This window comes from Zosterops lateralis (genome assembly GCF_965231275.1).
Source record: "Zosterops lateralis genome assembly, chromosome: 2".
Lineage (NCBI taxonomy): Eukaryota > Metazoa > Chordata > Aves > Passeriformes > Zosteropidae > Zosterops > Zosterops lateralis.
The window spans coordinates 94015964-94037886 of NC_139763.1; the positions used below are offsets into that span (position 1 = coordinate 94015964).

The window sequence follows — 21923 nt, forward strand, 5'->3', positions numbered from 1 at the left end:
ACACATCTTCAGTGGGTCATCTTCAAGGAAATCTCCAGCAGCCCAGCTTCTGTAAGTGAAGTTCTTTGCTGCCAACACCTCCAAGTGATTTCTCTTTAGCTGTAACATATTTCTTCAGCTGTAGTATATTTTTTTACCTTCTCTGCTCCCCGCCCCCTGGTTCAGTTCTTTACAGCTTTGAATTAAAATGATGGAGTCTTTTCCAGCCATGTGGTGCAATATGGCATCATCCCCCTTAAATCAATTGCTGTCTAACAGACAGCTATAAAAGGCAAAACAAAGCTGCAAGTATGAGAACTCTTCTCCTAGATGTTTCACCAATACACTTTTCCTGCATGAATGTTCTTTGTCATTACAGAAGCTCAGCTGAGTTACAGTCAGGTTTCGGTCTTGTGGACATATATACAGGTGGAAGGAAAAAGGGTTCAAAGACAAAAAGGAGAATAATAGGGGAAGAGGAGGAGAGAGACAGAGTAAGAGAAAAATCTGAAAAGACAAAAGAGGTATGTGAACTGAAGAGGGAAAAAAAAGAGTGAGAAACTTGAAGCAGGGCTGTAATGGATAAAAAAGCAGGAGAGGTGATTCAGACCTCTGGGATGGCAGGGTCTGAGACTGAGAGCTCTTCTTGGCACAGCAGAGCCCTGCAGAATGCAATATAATCTCTATCAGGGCCCTTCAGTTTAGAGGCATATAAATGGAGTGGGGTTTATTGCAAATTCTGGTTAATAACTTTCTCGAAGGGGAAAACTTCTGTATTCTCTTTGAAATACAATTTCTTGTCTCATAAATTGAAACAGCTGTGACTGTTCCCTCTGCACACAATTTTTTTTCATCTTCTGCCTTTTTTGCTGGGTCTATGCGTATGATTTTGCTTAATGATTTTTCTCTGCAGAAGGGACCCAGAGTGTGGTGCTGTATACAGGTTTGTGATCAGTGTCTTTGCACAAGCACAAGAAAAATGCCTTGGGCATTTTCTGCTATTAGAGAGGAACAAGTGTTAAGCTATTAGTCTGAATCTATCTTAGACTGCATTTCTCCTGAGAAAACTCAGTAGGAATTTCTGCAGCCTCATTCTCTAGAAAGACTAAGCTGAAATTTAATCTATCTCCTAGACCAGGCTCTGGACTTGGACCTGTAAAAGCTGCTTATACTTCCATAGCTACTATGCAGAAAGCAGAGCAAAGAACACAGGTGAGGATCTTGACAGCCTGTATTCCTGCCTCATCTCTTAAGGCATTGCTTCCTGCACAGGGATGGTGATGGGCACCACAGTGCAGGTGGGGAGAAGTTTCCCTGAATGGAAAGGGGAGCAAGACCATTTTCCTCCTTGTGATTCTAAGCAGAACTAGATATCCTCTGCCAGCATCAAACCATCTCTGTCTCTCTGAGGACTCCTAAATGTCTCTCCTCTCTTTTTCTTTTCTTTTTTATTTTTTTTTTTAATTGAAAGAGCCAAGATTGCCTTTAGGCTTGTGCAGATATCACCCACTTTTGAGGATGACTGAGTGTACAGAAACACAGACAGGGAATCAAACCTTCCTGCCTTCAATTCACTATCTGCTCCCAAGCTAAAGTGGTCAAATCCTTAAATCATTAAACAAGTGATGTATGAGTTAACATAGCAGGCTGACAGGACCAGTGTGCACAAATGTCCCGAGGAAGTTCAAATTCAGAGGGCTATATGTCACCTTCAGCCACGTTCTGTTTGGAAAGAGCTCAGAAAGGCTTTGGGATTCAGTAAAGAAATACCTGAATAGGTATCTCAGTGTCTCAGTTTTTCATTTCTCCATCTCTCTCCTATGACTCCCTACAAGTACCTCCAGCTGGAAGAGGTAAGAAGTATAGAAAAAGCCTGAATTCATCAGGTCTGAGTGCAAAACTCTTCTCCCTCATAGCAGACCTCAGCCTTCCCATTGTATATAGCAGATGAGAACCTTTTTGGCCAAGATGCATGTTCAGGAGATTAAGAGCAGCAAAGGCATTTCTCCTATTGGATAAGGAGCCAGACCCGTGGTCTTCAGCAGGTTCGGATTCATTCTCATCTCCTCTTGCAGCAGCTTCCTGCTGCATTCCAAACCATGGGCTCCCTCCCATGCCTGCATCCAGAGACCCAGCTCCACTGTGCGACATCAGCTCTGCTGGTGGAACTGAGACATGTGCCTTTTGCCCATCAGAACAGATTTGTAAGTGAGGGCACCAAAACCTCAAATCGTTCTGGTGACAATTAACTGGAGAGGTTCACTATTTCTTTCCTCCCTGAGCCTCTTGGCAACCCCACTGGCCTCAAGGCAAACCACCATGTGCTCACAGCAAGAGCCTAGGGGATGAAGAGCAAAAGAAATTCATAGGAACTCTTCCAGGGCTACATGGAAAGTGCTGGAGATTATATTCTAGGTTTCCTCCAGTGCCGGAATGACGGGGGACAACTATGGTTTCTTCTTTGTCTTTTTGGTCTGTGAATTGCAGACTTTTTGGAGGAGCTGTCTGTATTTGAGAAGGTGGCATTAAGAGCACTTGTTTGTCTAGGAATGGGATGGCTGTTCATGTGGTGTATTTTATCTGCTTTTAATGAGATGAAGCAGGCAGAAAGTAAGGAGAGGGAGCCAGCACCAAACATTCCCACTCCATCCCAAGCCCTCACTACCAAAGGTCATGGGAACGTACCTTTTCTCTCCTCGTGTGCCCCTGCATGTATACACAGCACATAAGTGTACAAGGCCCTCAGTGATACTGCCAACAGCATGAATCGTCTGAGAGCAGTGAAATTGTTTACCACAGATCAATAGAACAGTAATACATCTGGAAGTCTCTGGCCTCAGTTACCCCTTGTATGTTGTATTCCCCACCAACAGTAACTGCATTCCCTGCTGCTTTCCCATGGCAATTCACCTTGCTCAGAGCTCTGCTTGTTTGCCCTAACCCTCTGCATCCCCTTGCTTCTTTTCAATCAAACTTTCATCTCTAGCTCATGCTCTGTGTCTCTTTATTTATTTCCTTTTTGGTCCTTCTCCTGAAGACTTGGGTCTCACAAACTATCTTCTCTATGCTACTTTTTAAATTATTTATTGTCTTGACAGTTCTTCCCCTTTTCTCCATTCTCTTTTCTTCACTATTTTCCCCTCTCCTTCCTTGCATCCCCCTGTATATGCAAGCTTATACTGCCTGAAAATTATCTCAAGACCTTCTGTTCCCGAAGTAGTGAGAAAATACAGTCTGCAGGTGAATTTGCCATTTTAATATAGTTACCAGTTCCTCCTCTCCTTCAACTGTTCTGCATCTGCAGACTGCTGAGATTAGTGGCATAAAATCCCACCAGGATATCGACATAACCTACAAGCCAGGAAGTTGTTTTAATCAAACTCAGCATCCCTTTTGGAATGCTGGACTTAGAAATACAGGGACAGCAGTTTTGAGAGCAGCTGAAAAATAAGTGTTTAAAGAGAGGGTGTTTGAAAACCTGAGTTTTAATATTATTTCAATAGCATATGGTCAAAGTTGCAGGATTTTTTTTTTCCCTACTGAGTCCTAGCTTATACAGAGTACTCAGATAGAGTATTGGTGCTGGAGAGGTGATAGAAAGGAATTTGATTGAAATGCTGGTTATTAAGAAATGCTATTATTCAGTAAAAGTGTCAGAGGGCCTCAATCCAAGAGGCATAGATGATTACTGTGGATGAATTCTTAGTCCTTGGAGGCCAGATGGGAGGGCACAATTGTTGTGTTTTTCCCCCACCCACAGTAAAACCTAGAGCAGCCTTGGAGAAGCCACCCATAAAAAAAAATGTCTGTTGTGTTCTTTGAAAAGCAGAGAACCAAAGAAAAAATAGAAGACACCCCAAACTATTTTTCAGCCTCTAACTCCACCTCTCTTTGTTTCCCTCCCTCTGAAACCCACATAAAGCAGTTTGTATGTGATGGTGAGAGACAAGGGGAGATTTCTGTCCCCAGCTGGTGATCAGTTTATTCACTGAAGTATGAGGATTGATAGCACTTGTCACTAATAGCCCAGCTAATATAGCTGCAGATGCTACATTTAATCATATAAACAGTGAGGCACAATTGCAGAACAAGGGCCTCTGGCCTACACCACTGGAAAAGGAAGCGGAGCAGATTCCTAAAGGGCTGGTGGAGAATAGCAATGGTCCTGCATCCCTGTGACAGGAGAAAAGAGAATGTATCCTACTTCTGCATTACACTCTCTGAGGATATGTATCCATGCATATGTGTAATTTACTGGGGGCACATGAAGAAACCAAATGAAAGGACCTTGCATGATAGCAAGATATGTACAGGAGAAAACAGGGAGCTCCATTGCATGTAGAAGGAGTAAAGGGAGTGGTTGGGGTAGCAGGATGTGCCCTGTCACATTTGGTCCTTCATAGCACCATATTCCTGACAGCTTTGTCTTGATATCTGCAGGCAGAGGAGTCAGAACATTTGAGAAGACGTGGTGCTGTCCAGAAGCACAGCTGACAAGGATTCTGTAGTGCAGTTAGGACAAGTTGGGGAGAAAAAAGGGAAGGTTTGGGTTTCTTATGGGCCCATCAGATGGCAGCCTCACTCCCCTTCTTCTTTCCAGGAGAGTTTGAAACCAGGTGTTACAGATTTTCAGCCACTAATGAGGGGTCTTCTTCCACCTGCCAAATGTGTTATGTCACAGATATGTGCTTGAGGCTGCATGGATGAAGGCACCATGCAACAAATGAGGCAAATGATACTCCATACTTCAGTCCTCCACATGCAGGACCATAGACACACCCTATGCTCATCCTCTCACCCTCTCCCCTGCCTGCCAGCCTTCCTGCCCGCACATCCTCCCCCAAATGCTCTGTCGTACTTCCAGTCCCACACCCATTATTCTGTGTGTTCTTTCCACCACTCGTGCACAGGCACACATATGTGCACTCTAATCCCCAGGCACCCTTTCACCCACCTGCATTTCCTCTTGCATCCCCACAGTCTTTCCTTACGATGCTCAGCAGCTCCTGCCCACACACCCAGCTGGTTCTCGCTCATGCTCACCAGGCTCTCATGCTCTCTGCCTCTGAATGCCCCGTGCTGTAACCAAGCTGTTACTTGTTCAGTTCAGTCATGTGTGTGTCCTGTCAGACACACATCTGCAGTCAAGTGGCCCAGAACAAGACCAGCATGTATCAGGGTTAAAAATAAATATGCTGGGAACATCCCTCTTCTCTAAACTCACACCCTGATATCATAGCCCCCAAGGGGATCAGTCTGTGGTGTAAAGAAAGCTGTTTGTGGTTTTCATTGAAGGAGAGCACAGGGGAGGAAAGTCCAGCCCAATACCTAGCCCTTCAAATGAAGTGACTTGTCAAGTATGCAACTGTGGCAGGAATTTGAGAAGCAGTAAATTTAGCAGCACTCACTTCCACTGACAACCTGTCATGTGCTTGAAACATAAATAGTGGTGGAGACAAATCACTGCTGTTTTCCTATTAAGCTTTGGCCCACTGGCCCTCTAGCTTGCCAGCAGCATTCCTACCTGGCCTGCCTGTGTGCCTTGTTTCAGGGACAGATGTGCCTCCCTATTGCAGGCTTTGGGAGAGTCAGGACAGGAATTATCATGCTGTTATTTCCTGGGTGTCCTTGATGTCTGGGTACTTGCTCCTCAGCTGATGGATTTCTTGCTCAGGCTGTGCACTGCTGGCACATCCTACTTCCACCCAAGGTTGAGGAAACATAGACCCTCTCCTTAGAGGGCTTATGGTTTTCACCCCTGCCCCTGGTTTCTGCCACACAGACTGGCAAGGTCACACTGATGGAGTAAATGAGGCACTGATTTGAATAAAAGGGTAGAGATGAAGTTTTCCAATGCACCTAAGTGACTTACGGGCACAAATGCCATTGAAAGCCAATGGGTCTTGTTCTGTTAAAGCATTTAGTGGCTTTTGGAAACCCTGCTTTAAAATATCAATTATTATATAACCATTTAATAAAACATGCATCAGAAGCTCACATTAATCTTTACAGAGATGAGAGACATCCCTTAGTGCTTTAAACTGAGGAACCAGGGATTTAGTACATTTCACCTTCTTCCCTCTCTCTTATCAGTTTTGATGCCTCTTCCCCTCAAGGAAGGCGAAAGCATGCCAGTGATTAAGGTGGCCTGCTCTGTGCTGTTTAATTAGAGCCACTGCTGTTTCAGTTCCAGTGAGAGTCTCACAGGTGTACAGTTGCAGAGGCACTCTAATGAGACCCCTGTCTCTCCAGGACTTGGCAGAAAGGAGCCAAAGAGTCTTCAACATAAAATGGATGTTTTTTCATGCCCTCTCAGGTCTTTTGGCTGACTGGGCTCCTGTTGGATCAAGATGTTTCTCTTCCCACAGGAATCAAATGTGTTTGGGGAGTGGAGAGAAGAGAAATAAATGGATTCCTGTCCATGATGGTAATGGGGAAATTCAGAGAGGCGAAGCCCAGTGAGACACATTTTGATTGACATGATTGGCCACGGTCTTCTCATGCCAGCACTGTTACAGTTGTTGGAAATTTTATGTAATCATCAGAACAAGTATTAAGGACTTAGTATGAAGGCAATAAAATATCTTTTAGATTAGTCTTCAGACCCCTTCCAAAATTTAAAGGGTAAGCTGTAAGAAGTCAGAAAGGAGTTGTTTTGATACTGTTTCTTCGATTTACAGTTTTCTGCTTTCTGCCTTTCTGGTCTCCCCTTCTTTTTCCCATATTCCTGGGAAAGAAACCCTGCTTCACAGCCAGGATTTTCAAGTGTGCTGATGGCCAACAGCTGCACTAGCAATGGGAGTAGCTGCATCAGGGAGCTACAAGACCTCAAAATCAGGGTCTGTATTTCCTCTCTACTTGCCATCCCTGTAGGACTATGCAAGATGCAATATTAGGCACGGAGCAACTGCCTTCCTTCTCAGCCACTGCCTTGCAAGTTTAAGAGAGGAAGATTCTTTATTCTTTGGAAAGCAAGAGAGTGGCTAAATGCATAAGAATTAAATAACCTGGACCGAAGCAATAATTTATCTGGACTGCTATCACTATGAATCAACGGCAGACACTTCAGATGATAATATCACAGGAGCCAGCCCAATTGATCAAAAGTCTGCTGCGTGTGAGCCCAAATAATCTCTTCCCTGCACACTCCACCTTGCCTCAAAACCTCTGTAATTCTCACCTCAATACATACAGGCAATATTTGATGCCTGCTGAATCCTGAATTCAGCTAGGTAGTCTCATCTCCCGATCCCTTGTTGTGCTCCCCCACAAAGTATTCCCTTTTCTTCTTCCACCAGGAGCACATATGGGGGATGGTGTCAGGAAATTATTATGCTGGATCTAATTGAGAAACATAGCAGCAAGGAGAGGGGTCAACAGAAAAGCAAACAAAACGATTTTTCAAGAAGCTAATCCACCTATACAAATATTGGCGCCAGGCATCACAACACTCTGGTGTGTTTTTGAAAGGGTAAATCTTGCTAAGGGGTGGCTTAACTCTTTGACCTCATTTCCTCAGTTGAAAACTACACCAGTTTAAAAGCTCAGTGCCTAGATCCAGGCTGATACAGAAATCCCAGTATTTAGGGGTTTGTTTGTGAAGCTGGTGTTCAGAATAGCCTTACTGAAAACAGAGATGAACTACAGGAATTGCCATCTTGCTAAACGACAAGAAATTCAGGGGCTGTGTTACCTAGTCATGAAATGTTTGGCTTCATCTTGCAGAGAAAGAGCCACAGCAATGCCTAAGCCTCTGAGTTAATGCTCTTTCCCATTTCAAGTAAATTTGTGCCAAATTGTAATTTCTTGAGACTTCTTCCAAGTTTCAGACATTTAAGAGTAGAATTCTCTGGGCTAATATGAATCATTGAGGAGGAGGGGATTGTCAAATTTTTTTAAAAAATTTAAGTTAGCTTGAAGTTCTGGGTTCATCCTTACCCTCTAATCCCAAGAAATACAAGTGGGCATAGGACAGAAGGGAACAAACACCTTATATTTAAAAACAGGGAAACATTCTGATGGATGACTACAAAAGTGAGCCACTTGATTCTTGCACAACAGTATATTGAGCATATCTTGTGCTACATAAGACACAAGAGACTTTGTAAAGAACATAACAAGGACTTTTAAAGATGCCACCAAACACAGACCAACCCCTGTAGTTCCTAGACTGAGAGACTGGCACAGTTGGTACCAGTGTGTGCCATCACATGAGGTTTCCCTAAAGTCTGGTGCTGACATAATGATTTGTGGAATTAAACTAGGGACTGCATTGCAGTCCATCATTGCTCTTCACTGGCAGGACAGAAATTATACAGTTCAGTCAGGCTTCTTGCCCCAGAAGGGACTTGTTGCTGTCAGTCTTTTCTTTGGTCTTATGTTTGTGAGGAAGAATTTGTGTTCAAACTGTACAACAATGTAGCACAAGTGCATTGTCCAAAATAAGAAAACTTGTAGGAAAAGGAGTACATGAGGCCAAATGAAAGGAAACCATCTGACAGAGTCACTAGAGACTGTAACAGTTGACTGCTTGTTGTTGTATCTTATGCCTTTCATAAGTGTCCATGACATGCAAGAAAACTCAGTCCCCTGCATCAGCTCTGGGCTTGCATTACCATCTTGTGCTTGGCACAGTGGGGAACAAAGACCTATTGATCATACACCCACACCCCCACAAACACACCCTGATGTCCCTCATGCCAGGGGAAAGTGCTGGCCCATCCTCTTCTTGTAGGTGGTGGAGGAAGAGGGCACAGGGCCCTGCAGTGCTGACCACACTGCTGGGAGTGACATTGATGTGCTGCCATCCAATGTGCACATTGAACAACTCCTGAGCCTCAGCTCTGATTCTTTGTCTGACCTTCTGTTTTCAACCTCCATTTCATTAGCTGCTCCAGCACTGCCCTCACAGCCCTGATTAGATACCAGCTCCTGCCTTCCTAAGGCTCTCAAAAATGTGGTGCCATCTCATTGATTCATCTAGCTGATGATGACTCCTAGCTCATGTTGTACCCTTCCAAAGGCAGCAGGCAAAAAATTTGTGATGCAGAAATGGTGCAGCTATTGGTTTGTTCATGTTTATATGTCATTTTCTTGGCAGTAAAATTAAGGCTTGGTGTTTGGTAGCATAGTCATGACAACTTGCATTGCAGTATGCAACACTTAGGGAGTATAATATTGTAGTTGTGACATTACATGACTTAATTTACCTCATGGTTCATAATTTACTTTATACATTGGCTTCACAGCCAAGTTCTGTTCAAGAGTAATTAATCTATCCAAAAAATGCTGTTTATGTTCATTAAAAAAGTGTTAACAAATTTGGGCTAAATTCAGGAAGTGATTTTGAAAAAAAAAGTGATCTTCTTCAGCATGAAATCATCTGATTTAAATTGCATCTCAAGCCAAGGCAGAACACTAATTCCTTCTTCTGGTTCAGCAAAGAGAAGAAGAAAACCACTGGTCAAACAGAAGGCTATGAACTGAAGTGGGTCTGGATTTTTTTCAGGGGATGGTTCCCTTTCTTTCTGGTGTTCACATGTGGATTTTGAATGGAAAATCTAATCAGCTGCTGAAATGAAGTAGTATATTGCACACCTGCTCCATGCCCAGACTCAGGGCTCTGTGTGAGTGAGTGGGATGACCCTTAGTGGTCATTTCTAGAAAAGAGGGGTTGGAAATTCATAGATACAGTGATCTGCTGAGGCTGCCTCAGGCAGAAGACCCCCACTGACATGCACCCACAACTGGGATGCAAACTGCATCTGAGCTGTCACATTTTGGCTCCCAACTCCTGGGCAGAGCCATCAGCAATGGGCGAATCATCCCAAGTGGTTTGGTCAGTGCTGTCCTGAGAGAGAGCGCAGAGGCATTGTTCAGTCTGGGGAAGCTGCTCTCAGCCTGCAGGGTTTTGTTTGCATGCTGGATGCTTGGAGTTTGAGAAGAAAGAGCCCATGGAAATCACAGGCTCTCTTAACCCTTGTCATGCCAGCAGGTGCTCGTGGTCCCCCAGCCAGGGAGCTCCTTGGGTACTGTCCTTGGCTCAGGAGGCAGGGCAGGCAGTTTTGCATATAAGGTGCAAGTATGATTGCTGATGAGCAAAGTCCTGGTGAATGCCAGGGGAAACCATGCCAGAGTGTTTCCTCCCTGTCTGACTCATTCTCATTCATGAAGCCAGAGCCAGGCCAGAGCTCTCCCTGGCACTGCTCTAGTTTTTTGGTTTATGTGTAATAGCTACAGACCTGAGGGCATGGGAGGCATGAGGCCAGCTTAAACAATAAATACCCTGCTGTGCCTTGCTGCTTAAACAGAGTAATTACTGCCTTACTACATGTGACCCCTCTGTTCCTGTCCCTCTGGCAGTTGTTATTTCATGGCTCCCTTTACACAAGGGATGGCTGTGCTGCTCTCCCAGCTGTACATCTCTCTGTCTGCCACTGTCTCACCTCCCATCTTTCTCACTTGCTCTGTCTCAGTGTGTTTCTCTTTGTCAGTAGCTGAATACCATTTTCTTTTTTTCTCAGTCACTGAAGAATCTCACTTTTTTTTTGCATTTCTCTCTCCCAGCCACTCTCCCTCTCTTCATTCTCCCTCTGTTTTTTCTCCATCTATTTTTATCTTCTCTCAAGCTTTCCCCATTTCACCACTTCCCATGCTACTCTAGGTTTTCTGCCTGTCTTCCTTACTGTAGCATTGTAGCAGTAGCTGTCCCTTTGCTTATCCACCATCTGCTTCTCTCTACTGATCTCTTTGCTAAAAACAAGCCTCTTCAACTAAGGGATGGGAAAAAATGCCAAGCTCATTGCAATCTGTGATGGCTGAGGAGACAGGGACTGATAAACTAAAACTTCAAAGTTTCAAATTAGAAAAAAAAGAAAACCCTCAGCTGGAGGTAAAACAAAAAAATCATGTCAAAGGCTCCCTTAGCTATTTTTGTCTTTCAAAAGCCTGTTCCTAGGGAATAGAAGGTGCAGAGGGAAGGAGGAAAGTTAGGAGAGCAAAACCTCAAACACTAAATGGAGAGTGCAGAGACAACAAAACCTGCAGTTCAGCAATAGAAGTTGCTACACACAAAAACTTCAAATGGCATCCATTGATTTCCAATCTTTTTTATCTCCTTGCATCTTGTTTTAGGCCCAACAAAGATGCATAACCCATTCTGCTCCCCTCTCTTAACAACTACAAAGATGCTTGGAGGGAAAACAAACATAGGAGCAGGGTGGCTGATCTCTTTCTCCACATGCCAAATGCAAACAGATCCTTTCAGCAGATCTGAATTTCAGTTTAATTTAAGACCACACCAGCATTTAAGGAAAAAAAAAATAAATAAGAGAGCTAAAGTAATCTCTGCACAAGAAGAATCCCAATGTTGGATGTACGGACAGGAGAGGAGATGAAACAAAATGTGGCTGCCACCTCTGGAGATCAGCTTCCCCTTTGGAAATGTAAGAAACTAGGGCATGAAGGGAAAGGCCTCTCTGGCAGAGCATGTGACTGAATGCATTGCTGACCCTGACTACCTGAAAGAGCTGACTGCATAGCAATCAAGTGAGATTTTGTCTGGGTGTGTGTCATTTGTAAAAAGGAAGCATTTAGCCTTTAAGGAGAGAGTGATGGCTGACAGTGCAAGGGGCCATTTGAGTGGAGGTAAGAAGGGCCCATAAATGCCTGGGGAACATGTCAGTCTGTGTTTCTGCACACACAGGTGGATTTATAGATATAAAAACAAAACAAAAAAAATACATAGTATATAAAATACAGAATATAGCACATATATATATATATAATATTTATATGAGAGCACAGACAGGTGTGCACACCAACAAGGACAATATGCAGAGCCAATGGGGTTGTACAAGGCTATTTCCAGAGGGTAAGGGGAAAGGAGGGCTGCTTGCCAGCAGGCTAGCATAGCCAAGCAGATTTGCTGTTCAGCTTCATTATTTTCTGGGCCCAATTAGGAAGCCAGGGGATAGGAAATGTGGCTGAGGCAAGCAGGCCTTCAAAGCCTTCCTCCTGCACACATCAAAGCTGCTGCCGCAGATCCCTCTGCAAAAAAGGCTCTGCCAGCTCCGAGCAGCAGCAGCCGCCTGGCTCGCGCTGCTCGGGGTCGTTCCCTCTTGGTTTGATTGTCAAGCCTCCTGGGCTCATGCTCTCTCTATCTCCAGCCTCCAGAGCAGAAAGCTCCTTTTTCTGAATTACTGGTACAGAGTTAAGGAGCTACAGCTTGGCAAGATGGTGTTTAATGGGGCTGTAGCAACAAACCAAGCTAACTATGAACCTGTGAAACACAAAAAAACTTGCAGGGAAGCAGGCTGCCTGAAGTCATGGAAGGGGGTGGTTTGGGATGAGAAGAGCTGCACTGAGTGAGAAGTCATCCACCTAGGGAAACCTGAAAGGACCCTCACTGGGAAAGGGCTGTACTGAACTAGGCAGAACAGCCAGGAGACAACCCTTGTCAGCAAGGAAGCTTTGGTAGTTTGGTCAGAATTTCATCCCTTGATAATCTGCTCAAGGCAAATGTCTTCTCTTAATGGGAATGGAGTGGCTCGCTTGCCAGGAGCTGGCAGTCCCTCTTTCACCTAATAGAATATGTTCATTGTTATCAGTACCAAAGAGCATTGTCCAAGCCTCGCCCCTCCCCACTTTGATAAACTGCATAGTGACAACCATCAGTTCCCTACCAAAGCTGGCTCCTGTGCAGAAACATTTGTAAATTCACTCGATGTATAAAGCTCTGTTCCTGCTCCCCCAACCCCCTGTTTGCCTTAGAGGTTAGAGTTAATATGACTCACCTAATCTGGCTGCCAAAGTGAATTAGTGAAAACATCTCTACAGCTCTCTGCAAGATATCACAACCTGACATTTCTCTAACACACTGTGATACATCTTTCCTCTCCCTGATCTGTACTACAACACCTCAATTTTATATAAATGGTTTTTGTTAGAAATGGTTAATGTGATCTTAGAGGGGACAAGGCAGCATGCAAAAAGGTCTGTCTTGGGAGTAGCTCAGTTCTTGTAGCAAAATGTTGATGCTCAGGGCCACCAGTGCAGAGACCAGAACAGTGTTACCACTTATTCAGCAAGAGACTGTCACAGAAACTTTCCCTGAAGTGTTATGCTTATATGTTTGTCCTAGAGCAGGGGAATGAGGAGCTGAATAGGGTTATTGATGTCTTTGACATGCCCTTTAGAACAGAAGTCCTGCCTTTCACTTATTTCCAGGGCACTCCACTGGGCAAACCAGCAGCTGATCATGTCTTGGGAGGGTTTCTGCATAGCTGTGGAAGCTCTCCTGCCAGACATGGCACACAGTACACTTCAAGTGCATGTATGTGTGCAGGGGAGAAGCTCAAACACATCTTCCCTTGGGGAAGTATCTTCCCTTGTAGGTTACTTTGGAGCTCCACTGATGTGGTTCTCTAACAGACAGACTTAACAGCACCCGTAATGAGGGTGCCACTCCATTAGAGCTGGTTAAGTCACCCTCAACCCTGTTTTCATTATAGTGACAGTCCTGTGACAAGGGCAAATTGCAGGAGAAGCAAGTCCCACTTGGAATGAACCCTGTGTATAAACAAGGCAGAATTGCAGAGCAAATGAGTTGAAAAACAGAGGCAAATTATGTTTTAACCTTTTCTTTGAGAGTCTTTCCCTGATGTCTGATTAACTTTCCAGTCAACTGACTGACCTACCAACTGGGAGTGCTGCTGTGAAAGGAGGGGAGTGTTGGTCATCAGCTCAGTTTGGGGGTGGGATTTTTAAAGTGCTTTATTAGCAGGTGTGTATATATATATATATATATATGCCATAATATGCCATAAGAAAATCTGGGAATTAAGAGAGTTCCCAAGCAGAAATTATCTCTGCTGTAGCAAAACCAGAAACAATGTTCTGCCTCTACAGACAGCAGCACGGTGCAGGAGTTGCAATGCAATCCTTCATCTGTGTTCAGCCATGGTAACACCTCATCTGAAATGCTGTGTTCAGTTTGGGGTATCACACATCCAGAAAAATGTGAACTTGTCAGAGAGGTCTAAAAGCAAAGAACAAAAATGATCAAGAGCCTAAAAAAACCTCACCTATAGAGGAAGGTTGAAAGACCCTGGCAATGTTCAGCCAAAAAAAAAAAAAAAAAAAAAAAAAAAAAAAAACAACTGAGGGAGGAACATAAGTGATTTAAAAGTTGATAAAAGGCTATTGCAGGGAAGGAGGGAATGATTTGTTCTTTTTGTCTGCAGTGGCTAAGACAAAAGTAATAGCTTTAAATTGCAGCAAGGGAGACTCAGGTCAAACTTCAGGAAACTGCTCCAGTGGTAAGGACAGCAAAGCACAGGAACAGATTGTCAGGAGTGGCTGCAGAATCTCTGCCGCTGGAGGGCAGAGGATGGCTGTGTCCCTGACATGACTCGTGTCCTGCCTTGAGATTGGGGAATGGCTTAGATGGTGACTGAAGTCCCTTCTCACAGTGCTGTGACTCACCCAACTCTGCTCCTACAGGGTTTAGGATTCCCTAACATATTCATGACCTATGAAAATCCCACCCTGCTTCCTTCTCCACTGACCCTCCACAGCATCAGCCCCAGTGAAGAGCAAAGGACTGAGAGCCATGTCCTGGCAGCAGGAGCCAACTTTGCCTCCTTCCCTTGTGCAAAACGCTGCTGCTGTGCAGGGAGGTCCTGCAGCAGACTGTTAGGGGATGCGAAAACCAAAGCAGTTGTGAAATTTAGACATAGCAAAGAGATTTCCACTACCTGAACATCTGGTAGGAGCTGGAAAAAGAGATTGCTGATTAGCCCTGCTGAAAGAGAGAGGGAGCCCTTGTCTTTACATGAGTTTAATAGGTACACTGCTGTTTTCATGCTGAGTCTCCGTGACAGGGGGTGGTTTTCCCCTAGAACGATTCTGAAAATTGACTGTGAAAAAAAAAAAAAAAAAAAAAAAAAAAAAAGACAAAAATCATTATGTGAGGGACAGAATTCTGAGCAGATTTTGAAGTTCCTGAAGTCCCTCTCGGATGCTGAAGGGAATTGCCCACAGCTGGCATCACCAGTGTGTGTGGCCAGGCTGACCTGGCCAAGACACTGCAGCAAGTCTCTGCCTCTGGGGTGGGATTTGTTGCAGGTACCTCCATGGGAAGTTCAGCTCCAGACTTACCCACTGCTTTCATGCAGTGCTATAAACCAAGGGCAACAGTAGGCACTATTTGAACTCCCTCAAAAACTATAAGCACTTTTGTGAAGTGGGCAGGGTTTCAGAAGTGCTCGGCACCTGTTGAGCAGAAAATATCTTATGGGCAGAGAGTTTTTTGGACAATCTGACCACTTTCTGAGGAACTTCAATGGGAGCTCTTGTGATTTGACTTTTTTTTTCTTTTTTTTTTTTTCTTTTTTTTTTTTTTTCCCAAATCTGTCTTTTACCCTTTTAGGGTTGGAGACTGATTTCTCTAAACATACCCAGGCACACAACTGGGGCTTGCAGTTTCCAATGCTTCAGAGCACTGCTTACAGCCCTCTGAGAGGAGGAAAGGTGGTTCAGATTCTTTCCAGGAGGTGCCTTACTTTGCTTTCTGAAGGAATAGGGTAGATATACCAATCCTAGTATTTCATGCTTCCTAGGCATCTTTCATGCAATGAATTTAATGTGTTTTACATGGGTTAACCTCACTGCTCTGCTCTAACCAGGAGGTGATGGGAGATGGAGGGCTACTTGCTGCAGTTTACAGAGGGAAAGCACAGGAGTGACTCACTCAAGGTCACACAGTGAGTTAAAAGCAAGGCCACAGACCTCCCCCGAGTCCTGCCCCCATCCATAACCCCGCCTGACACTCAAGTCACTGTTTTCGAAAGTGTGTAAGTGAGGCAGCACGGTTTAAATGTGTCATTTCATATGTACGGTAGCTCAGGGATGCGTGATGATTATTGGTCTCTGCAGATCAAATTACAGTTTGTTTCTCTCAGTTTGGCTGTGTTTAATGGTAGCTTGATCTGATCGATGGCACTTCAGGGTGGTGGTTGCTCTGAGAGACAGAAAGATATTTTTCGCAGTTTTGCAGTGGAGAAAAGGGTGCTGACAACACATCTGAGGACCCAGCTAGCCCTGAACCAGCCCATCACCCACAGCGTGACTAACCTCTGGTGGTACTCAGCCATCACACTAGTGAACTTAGTCTGCTCTTATGTGGTGGAGATTTTGCTTCTCAGCCCAGGCAGCCTGTGAGAGGCTATGTATTGCACCACCTGTATGCTGCCTTCCAGAATTTCAGTTTTCCATAATTAAATTAAATATTAGTATCTTGCTGATGCAGCTTCTGAAATAACTTTGAAACCACTCGTGACTGTTGCCTGTTTGCAGAATCCATATTGTGATTGTTCCTCCTAAGTCTGAAAAGCCTAACAGAACCACCCTCTGTACTTTTCTGCCCTACCAGGCAGGGAGTTTGAAGGTGAGGAGGAGTACCTGGAGATCCTGGGGATCACACGAGAGCAGTCGGGCAAGTACGAGTGCAAAGCTGCCAACGAAGTTGCCTCAGCAGACGTCAAGCAAGTCCGGGTCACTGTGAACTGTGAGTACACCACAGCTGGGGCAGGGCAGCAGGGAGAGCTTTGCCCACGGGCGAGGGTCACTTCAGGATAAACAGAGAAGCCTTTCTGGGGTTTGGATTATACAACCTGAAAGGGCGGGCGCTGAGAAAACTATCTGCAATCAGACACTTGCCACAGGGTACGGTTTGTGCTTTAAACCTGGTAATATACAAGAAAAGGCTGGGGGAGGTGTGGTACAGAGAGACAGACAGAGAGGGAGAGAGAGAAAGAAAAGCTGTGAGCTGCCCCCATCTCTCCCCTCCGAAACGCTGGCAGTGCCTTGTTTTCACTCATTGATATTCGGGTGAACAGTAGCGTGAAGAGAAGCTTCACCAAGGCAGCAAGGAGAGATAAGGGAGAGCTCAGCTGGCTCAGAGCAAACACATGCCTGCCTGCACCCAGCCATCTCAGCAGTGCCTACACAGCTATCACAGCCAGGGGACACGGGGCACGGGCACGTGTTAATGACAGGGTGCAAAAACTTAACTTTTATTCTGGTTTCAGGTCATTAGTTTAAAGCTCTGTCTAAGAGACCCTTCATGCACCAATGCAATATAGAAAGGGGTTTTGACCAAAGGGTACAGCAATCCCTTAAAAGCACAAAGAGGCACACTAAACTGTGGCTTACTTCCACACCTGTGGATTGGGGCATGGATTCCATCCCATACGTGCTTAGACAGATGTCCACTTCACTCTGCTGGCATGCTGCTCTCACAGTAACACAAGATATTTCAAACTGATGTTACTCTTTAATCCTACACGTGTATATGTCCATCCTCCACACTTGTAAGGCTTATATTTGGCACTCGAGTGATGTAAAGTGAGCTATCCCCATGTACCTGCTTTCTTTCCTTGCTTGGAGGCTAATAACTTTGCAGCAAGGATGGATGAATAGCAGGTATATCCTCTTCTGACCTTCTTCAGTTTAAATTGAGACTTAAATCAGAATATTAACTTAAATTGAAATTGGAGATGGCTACAGACATATATTTCTGGGTGTATATTCATGCCTTGATTCACAGGTAGAACTGTTAGGGAGCAGGTTAGGGCAGAAAGCTGATGGCATCAAGTGTTTCAGGCAATACCAGTCTTAATTTGACTGTAGGTGATCATAGCACCTTTTGATACCATTCTTACTCTTCATTTCTTTCCCTTGGTCCCCTGTGGGCCATCCCATCAGATCAACTTTTCTGTCTTGCTTAGAAGTTGAGGTTATAGGCTCCCTGTGGCATCTTCCAAATCCACAGTTTTTTATAGTTCCCTTAGAAATTAGGTGGCAGTAGTTTAATATCAGCTGCCTCATGGGCCAAATTTGGCATTAATATGAACTGTAGTAGCAGATTTTCTGCACTGAAAGTATAGAAGTGTCAAAAACAGCTGAGTTTATAAACTGGAGACTTTCCATGAGAACCAATTAGTAGTTTCAAACACTTCTGTGAAACATAATTTCAATGATGCTTTAATGTGTTTGAAACAGATTGTTTGTATAAAGTCAGAATGTTTGATTTTGATTTAGTTTCAACACATAATAACTATGCCACGGTAAGATCTTAAACATTTTAACTGTTGGAAAATATGAAAAAGTAATGTTAATATGTGGTGTAATTTGTAATGTAAGCAACTTAAAATTCCTTAAGGACAGATTTTTTTCTTTTGAAAGAAAGGGAAATAAATCTAAGAGACTATGAGGACCATGCAGGAAAAAGTCAGTCCCATTAGGGGAATGAAAACTAGATATTTGCATACATCTTTCCTCATCCTGCTTTGTTAAACAACACCACAAAGAGCAGAAAGTGGGATAACCCCAGTAAGTTTGAAAAATGGGGCCTGTCCAACCTCAGCAGCTTCCTGGCCATCTCTTATCATCTGCTGTGGAGCACTGTCAGCTCGGACTGCAGGAGAAAGCATCTCACTTTGCTTTGGTCTCACACTACCACCTTCAGGCTTCCCAAGTAATTGCCCTTGCACATCACAGACGAGGAAACTGAGGCCTGGGGAAGGTGGGAGGAGAACAGCTAAAGGGAACCCACTCATGACCTCCCAGGCAGCAAATGGCTACACACAGAGCAGCTGCTTTCTAGGTGCAATAGGCTGGTGTGTTTGGGGATGCCACCTGCCCCTGCTCCCAGGAGAGCACTGCACCAACTTCCTAAAGTGGTGAATATGGGGACTGCTCAGAGCAAGGGGCTGGGCTCCCTGGCAGCAAGCTGGAAAGCAAACACTTGCTGGAACAATTTTCTAGGACCATGGAAAGGTGCCTGTTCGTTCTGTGACTCACTTTTTGTACCAGATTCATGAAATGGAAAGGTTTGTCTCGCTGTAGACAGCAAGCAGATACACTGCTCAAACCAAAAAAATCAAGTAAGAATGGTTAAAAAAATCACCTTTGCTATGCTTTTATTATCCCTCCTCCTTTTCAAATTAAAATATTTACACGAACCCACAGCCTTTGAATGTAGGAACCTATTTATGTAAACTTATTAATATTTATGATGTTAGAGGGCGCACTGCAATATCCCTAAAGCCCTGCATAAAATCCCGATTAAGGTCAGGGAAGGGATCATATTGAGATGGCTAATGTGTTCACAAACAAATTTCCTTCCCTACATTCTCCAGACAGAATTATTCTTTTTCTTTGACTGACACGATCTGTTTTGCTTTTTTTTTTTTTTTTTTTTTTTTTTTTTTTTTTTTTTTTTCCCTGGCCTTTGAGTTCTTGGACTGATACAGATGGCAGAGAATGTTTCATGGTAACTTGAGTCTCAGCAAAGTATCTGTCTGAGTTGCAGCCCTGTAATCTCAGGGTATGCAAGTATTAGTGATGAGAGACAAGGCTCTTATTCCTTGATCCCTCTCAGCAGCCAGGTGGAAATAATTCTGCCTTTTAACATGTAAAGCTTATCGCTTAATATTTTGAACATGGGGCTGAGATTGAAAATGCTGGTACCTACCCTCGCTGGTATCCAGCCAGTACTGAGACCAAGCTCCAGCAGAGCACACCAATATATTTTCCAAGTTTGGTTTGCCATGGCACAATGCTCAGATTTCAAAGTAAGCAGAGGTGGGAGCACTGTGCTGGGCTATGGGCAAACTTCAGGCAGAGCACTCACAAGAAAGCCCTTCTGGAGCTTGTCACAAAGCACAATGTCTAGGAAAGCTTGATCAGGACAACCTTGGACACCTAAGGGAAGTGTCTCAACACTGGCTCTCAGAGTTGCCCCCACAGCTTCTGCTAATGTTCTTCTCTTTTAAGCTATTAAAGTATTTCTGTTTCGTACATGTTGCCTCAGTCCTTTCTTATTATAGTTTTGGCATTAGGCAAAGAGTTTGTATGGAATATAATTTTCATGTTAGTGTTAAATTCCTTCTTTACTCCTTTACTTTTGCTGTCTTCCTTTACCCTTGATGAAGTCTTTCTCTCATCTTCTTCTCTCTCATAAGCCCAGGTGAACTATAGATCCATAGGTAAATATTCATAATTTGCAGAAGTCCATCATTAACCTTAACTTTGCCTGTGTATGCGTATGCATTTATGACAGAATTTTATTCAGCAGTGCTGAAGAGAAGCACGTGCAAGGAGTGCTGCTAGTGTTGTATGTGAGGGACAGTTCAGAGAGCAGTGTTCCATAGAGGAGCAGGGGGAACAAGGGCCACAGCAAACAGCTGCCATGGACCTCCAGTAGCCTGAACAGTTTGCATGAGGCAGGCAGCCCTGACATAGATTCCCTGTTTTGTTCCACCTGGAAGTGTGTGGATTGACCACGTGTTTCCTTGCTGCAGACCCTCCCACCATCACAGAGTCCAAGAGCAATGAGGCGGCCACAGGACGACAAGCCTTACTGCGGTGCGAGGCATCAGCAGTGCCCACGCCTGACTTCGAATGGTACAGAGATGACACCAGGTAAGGCTTTCAGCTCACCTCTTCCCTCCTCTCTTTTTCAGTCCACTGAATAGAGGGTCCTTTCATCCTCCCCAACTCCTCTCAAACAAATTGCTCCTTACAATCCATTTGAGTCGCAATGTCTCGGCAGAGCCAGCATGGTCATGGCTGGAGGAGGCAATTCCTCTCTGCAGTGGAGATGCTGAAGGAAGTGCAGAGGATGGAGCTCTTGCCTTGAAGTCAATTACAGGCCAATACTCAATTAATACAATGTTCAGGTGTTAAGTAGCCCATAATGCAGACCAAAAAGTAGGTAGTATAAGTTTTCAATTAGGTAATGCTGCTCCAGGTGCATTCTTTTAGGGAAAGGAGCTGCTGACGTATGAGATTCCCTCTCAGACAATATGACAATAAATGAGAAGAGGAAAAGGATATGTTCTTTCCACCTGAGCGTTTGCCTGGCATTAAGAAGGTTGTGTTATTACCCTACATTTTAGGGTAGCCAGCCCTGAACAGGGTTCCCAGGTTCAGGGGTGACTCAGCATATGCACATATTGTGAATCAGTGTGTTTCACTAAGAATATTTTGTTCAAGTACAGACTTGCCTTCAGCTGGCCATGGTTTGTCCATTTCCAGAGTGATTTGGTGTTGGGTTAATGCTTCCTCCCTTTCCCTTGTCTTTCCTTGGTTCTCCACTGCTTTGCCAGTGGCATTTAATCCCACTGAACTACGACGTTCCTATTTTCCATCCATGCCTTCTTTGGTGTCTTTCCTCTCACATCCCCTCTCTACCTCCCTCTATCCTCACCTGTCAGCTGGGCTGAATGACTTCGTTTTTCTGCGTGCTGGGGAGGGATTTCCTTCCCAGTACACAGCTGCCATTGCACTATACACCTCTTCTCCTGTCTCCCCAGGATAAACAGCGCCAATGGTCTGGAGATAAAGAGCACAGGGAGTCAGTCTCTGCTGATGGTGGCCAATGTCACTGAGGAACACTACGGGAACTACACCTGTGTGGCTGCCAACAAGCTGGGAGTCACAAATGCCAGCCTATACCTTTACAGTAAGTACGGGAGAGGGTAAGGGAGGCTCTCACAAAGAAACGGCTGTGCAGGAAGTGTGTGGTGGCCAAAACTCATGGAGGCACCTGCCTGACAACCCAGTCCTCCCCTCAGACCTCCAGCCATGACCTGGCTTTCAGCACTTTCTTTGGATACCTTCGTGTTCATGCTTGCCTTGAAACATAAACACAGCCAAATTGAAAGGTTTACTGTCAAGCCCTTTGATTGACTGGCTTTGCTGAAGACAGATTTTGTTAAAATAATAAAAATGTGTTTGTTTTAAAGCTGGAAACAAAAAACCCTTTAGAATGACAGCTCCTTTAATAAGTAGACAGAAGGCCAGGGCTCGGAGGATCCATGACAGGTGAGAAATGACAAGTAATTCAGAGAGATGGAGAGAACTAGCCACCAAGCCTG

The 21923-nt window shown here is 44.4% G+C and overlaps 1 protein-coding gene across 2 annotated transcripts in view; it reads left to right on the top strand.

The window, feature by feature from the left end:
- Positions 1-21923, top strand: part of LSAMP (limbic system associated membrane protein) — a 983246-nt gene that overhangs the window by 937474 nt on the left and 23849 nt on the right. For both annotated transcript variants that reach the window (XM_083855065.1, XM_083855064.1), the window contains 3 exons: positions 16412-16546; positions 20346-20466; positions 21360-21508. In XM_083855065.1, coding sequence (XP_083711191.1) covers positions 16412-16546; positions 20346-20466; positions 21360-21508 — 405 coding nt within the window. The remainder of the gene's footprint in view (positions 1-16411; positions 16547-20345; positions 20467-21359; positions 21509-21923) is intronic.